Raw genomic sequence first — 1,621 nt, 5'->3', positions numbered from 1 at the left:
ATACAAAATATAAATCCAAATATAAATCATATGAATAATATAAAATAAAATAATATATATATAATGTGAAATTATTAAATGAATAAATGAATATATATTAAATATAGAATACAAATGAAATATAAGAAAGCTTTTTATGATGATGATTACATTATTAATCCCCTTCTACTTCCCTTTTATCTATCAACATGTCTCGAGGTTCCAACGGTCAGTCATTTGAAAACAGATATAAGTATAATAGTGGCTAACCAACGTATTATCTTGTTAGTTGTGTACGAGATTATCTTGCGAGTTTAACACTATGTCGAGAAACGTCTTGCTATTATTCTTACTTTCATTAACCTTGTATCAATTATGCTTAATTACGGAAGCTTATCGTATATTAAAACAATCACCGGAACAAGAGAAAATAACTTGTGGATATCAAGTAAGAATTAAATTAATATTTGTATATAAATTATTCCTCTATTTTTTGTTTATTTTTAATTATATTTTTCATCTCTCTTTTCGATCGACTAACATTTTTTATTCGTTTGTTTTATTTTTTTCTTCATTTCAATCTAATACGCGTATTAATTTATTTATTAACACACCTGAATATAGTTCATATATTTTCTCTAATTCTTTTGTTCTTGTTTTTTGTCTGTGTGTGTGTGTGTGTGTACATGTATACAGTCATGTCCAGCTATTCAATCAAACAAATTAAATATTCATCTGGTACCTCATACCCACGATGACGTAGGATGGTTAAAAACTGTTGATCAATATTACTTTGGAAGTAAGTAATAATTTCATTACTGTCATTAATTTTTATCAATAGTGTATATACTTTAAATCTTTTTTTTTTTTTTCTAAAGGTAGATCTAAAATACAAAAAGCTGGTGTACAATACATACTTGACAGTGCAATTGAAGCATTATTAAAAAACCCTGATAGAAGGTACACATTTAATCATTATGAAAAATAATATTTTATCTTACTAATGTATATATTAATATAAAAAAAATAAAATAATAATATCACACAGATTCATATACGTTGAAACTGCATTCTTATGGAAATGGTGGTTAAGACAAAACGAGAATGTAAAAAAAGATGTGAGGATGCTGATAAATACAGGAAGATTAGAAATCATTGGTGGTGCTTGGAGTATGAATGATGAAGCTGTTACTCATTATCAATCAATTGTTGATCAATTTACTTGGGGATTTAGGTATACACACAGAGACCAGAAAAAAAAGAAAGAAATGAAAAAATTAAAATTGAAATTAATTAGAAATGTAAATAATATTATTATATAATATTTATGTAGGAGATTGAATGATACTTTTGGTAATTGTGCAAGACCACACATTGGCTGGCAAATAGATCCTTTTGGTCATTCAAGAGAACAGGCATCTTTATTTGCACAAATGGGATTTGATGGGATGTTATTTGGTCGTTTGGATTATCAGGACAAGTCACAACGTTTAAAGGACAAGAGTATGGAATTTATTTGGAAGGCTAGCTCAAGTCTTGGTAATTAATTAATTTCTTATATACAATCTTACAATTAATTTTAATTAAATCATAGTTAAGTTATCTTTTGTTTTATATATATATATATTAAAAATGAGAATAA

General features: G+C 26.1%; 1 protein-coding gene across 2 annotated transcripts in view; it reads left to right on the top strand.

Moving 5' to 3' along the window:
* Window positions 1-206: 206 nt before the first annotated feature.
* The window catches only part of LOC106789636 (lysosomal alpha-mannosidase), a 7,067-nt gene continuing 5,652 nt past the window's right edge, over window positions 207-1,621 (top strand). For both annotated transcript variants that reach the window (XM_014754024.1, XM_014754023.1), the window contains exons 1-5: window positions 207-427; window positions 676-778; window positions 858-939; window positions 1,028-1,213; window positions 1,313-1,518. In XM_014754024.1, the coding sequence (XP_014609510.1) occupies window positions 302-427; window positions 676-778; window positions 858-939; window positions 1,028-1,213; window positions 1,313-1,518 (703 nt within the window). In that variant the 5' untranslated portion in view covers window positions 207-301. The remainder of the gene's footprint in view (window positions 428-675; window positions 779-857; window positions 940-1,027; window positions 1,214-1,312; window positions 1,519-1,621) is intronic.

The sequence above is a fragment of the Polistes canadensis genome, unplaced genomic scaffold (genome assembly GCF_001313835.1).
Source record: "Polistes canadensis isolate GaletaPanama2010 unplaced genomic scaffold, ASM131383v1 scaffold_193, whole genome shotgun sequence".
In the NCBI taxonomy this organism is placed as follows: Eukaryota; Metazoa; Arthropoda; class Insecta; order Hymenoptera; family Vespidae; genus Polistes; species Polistes canadensis.
This window is presented reverse-complemented; position numbering and strand designations above follow the sequence as displayed.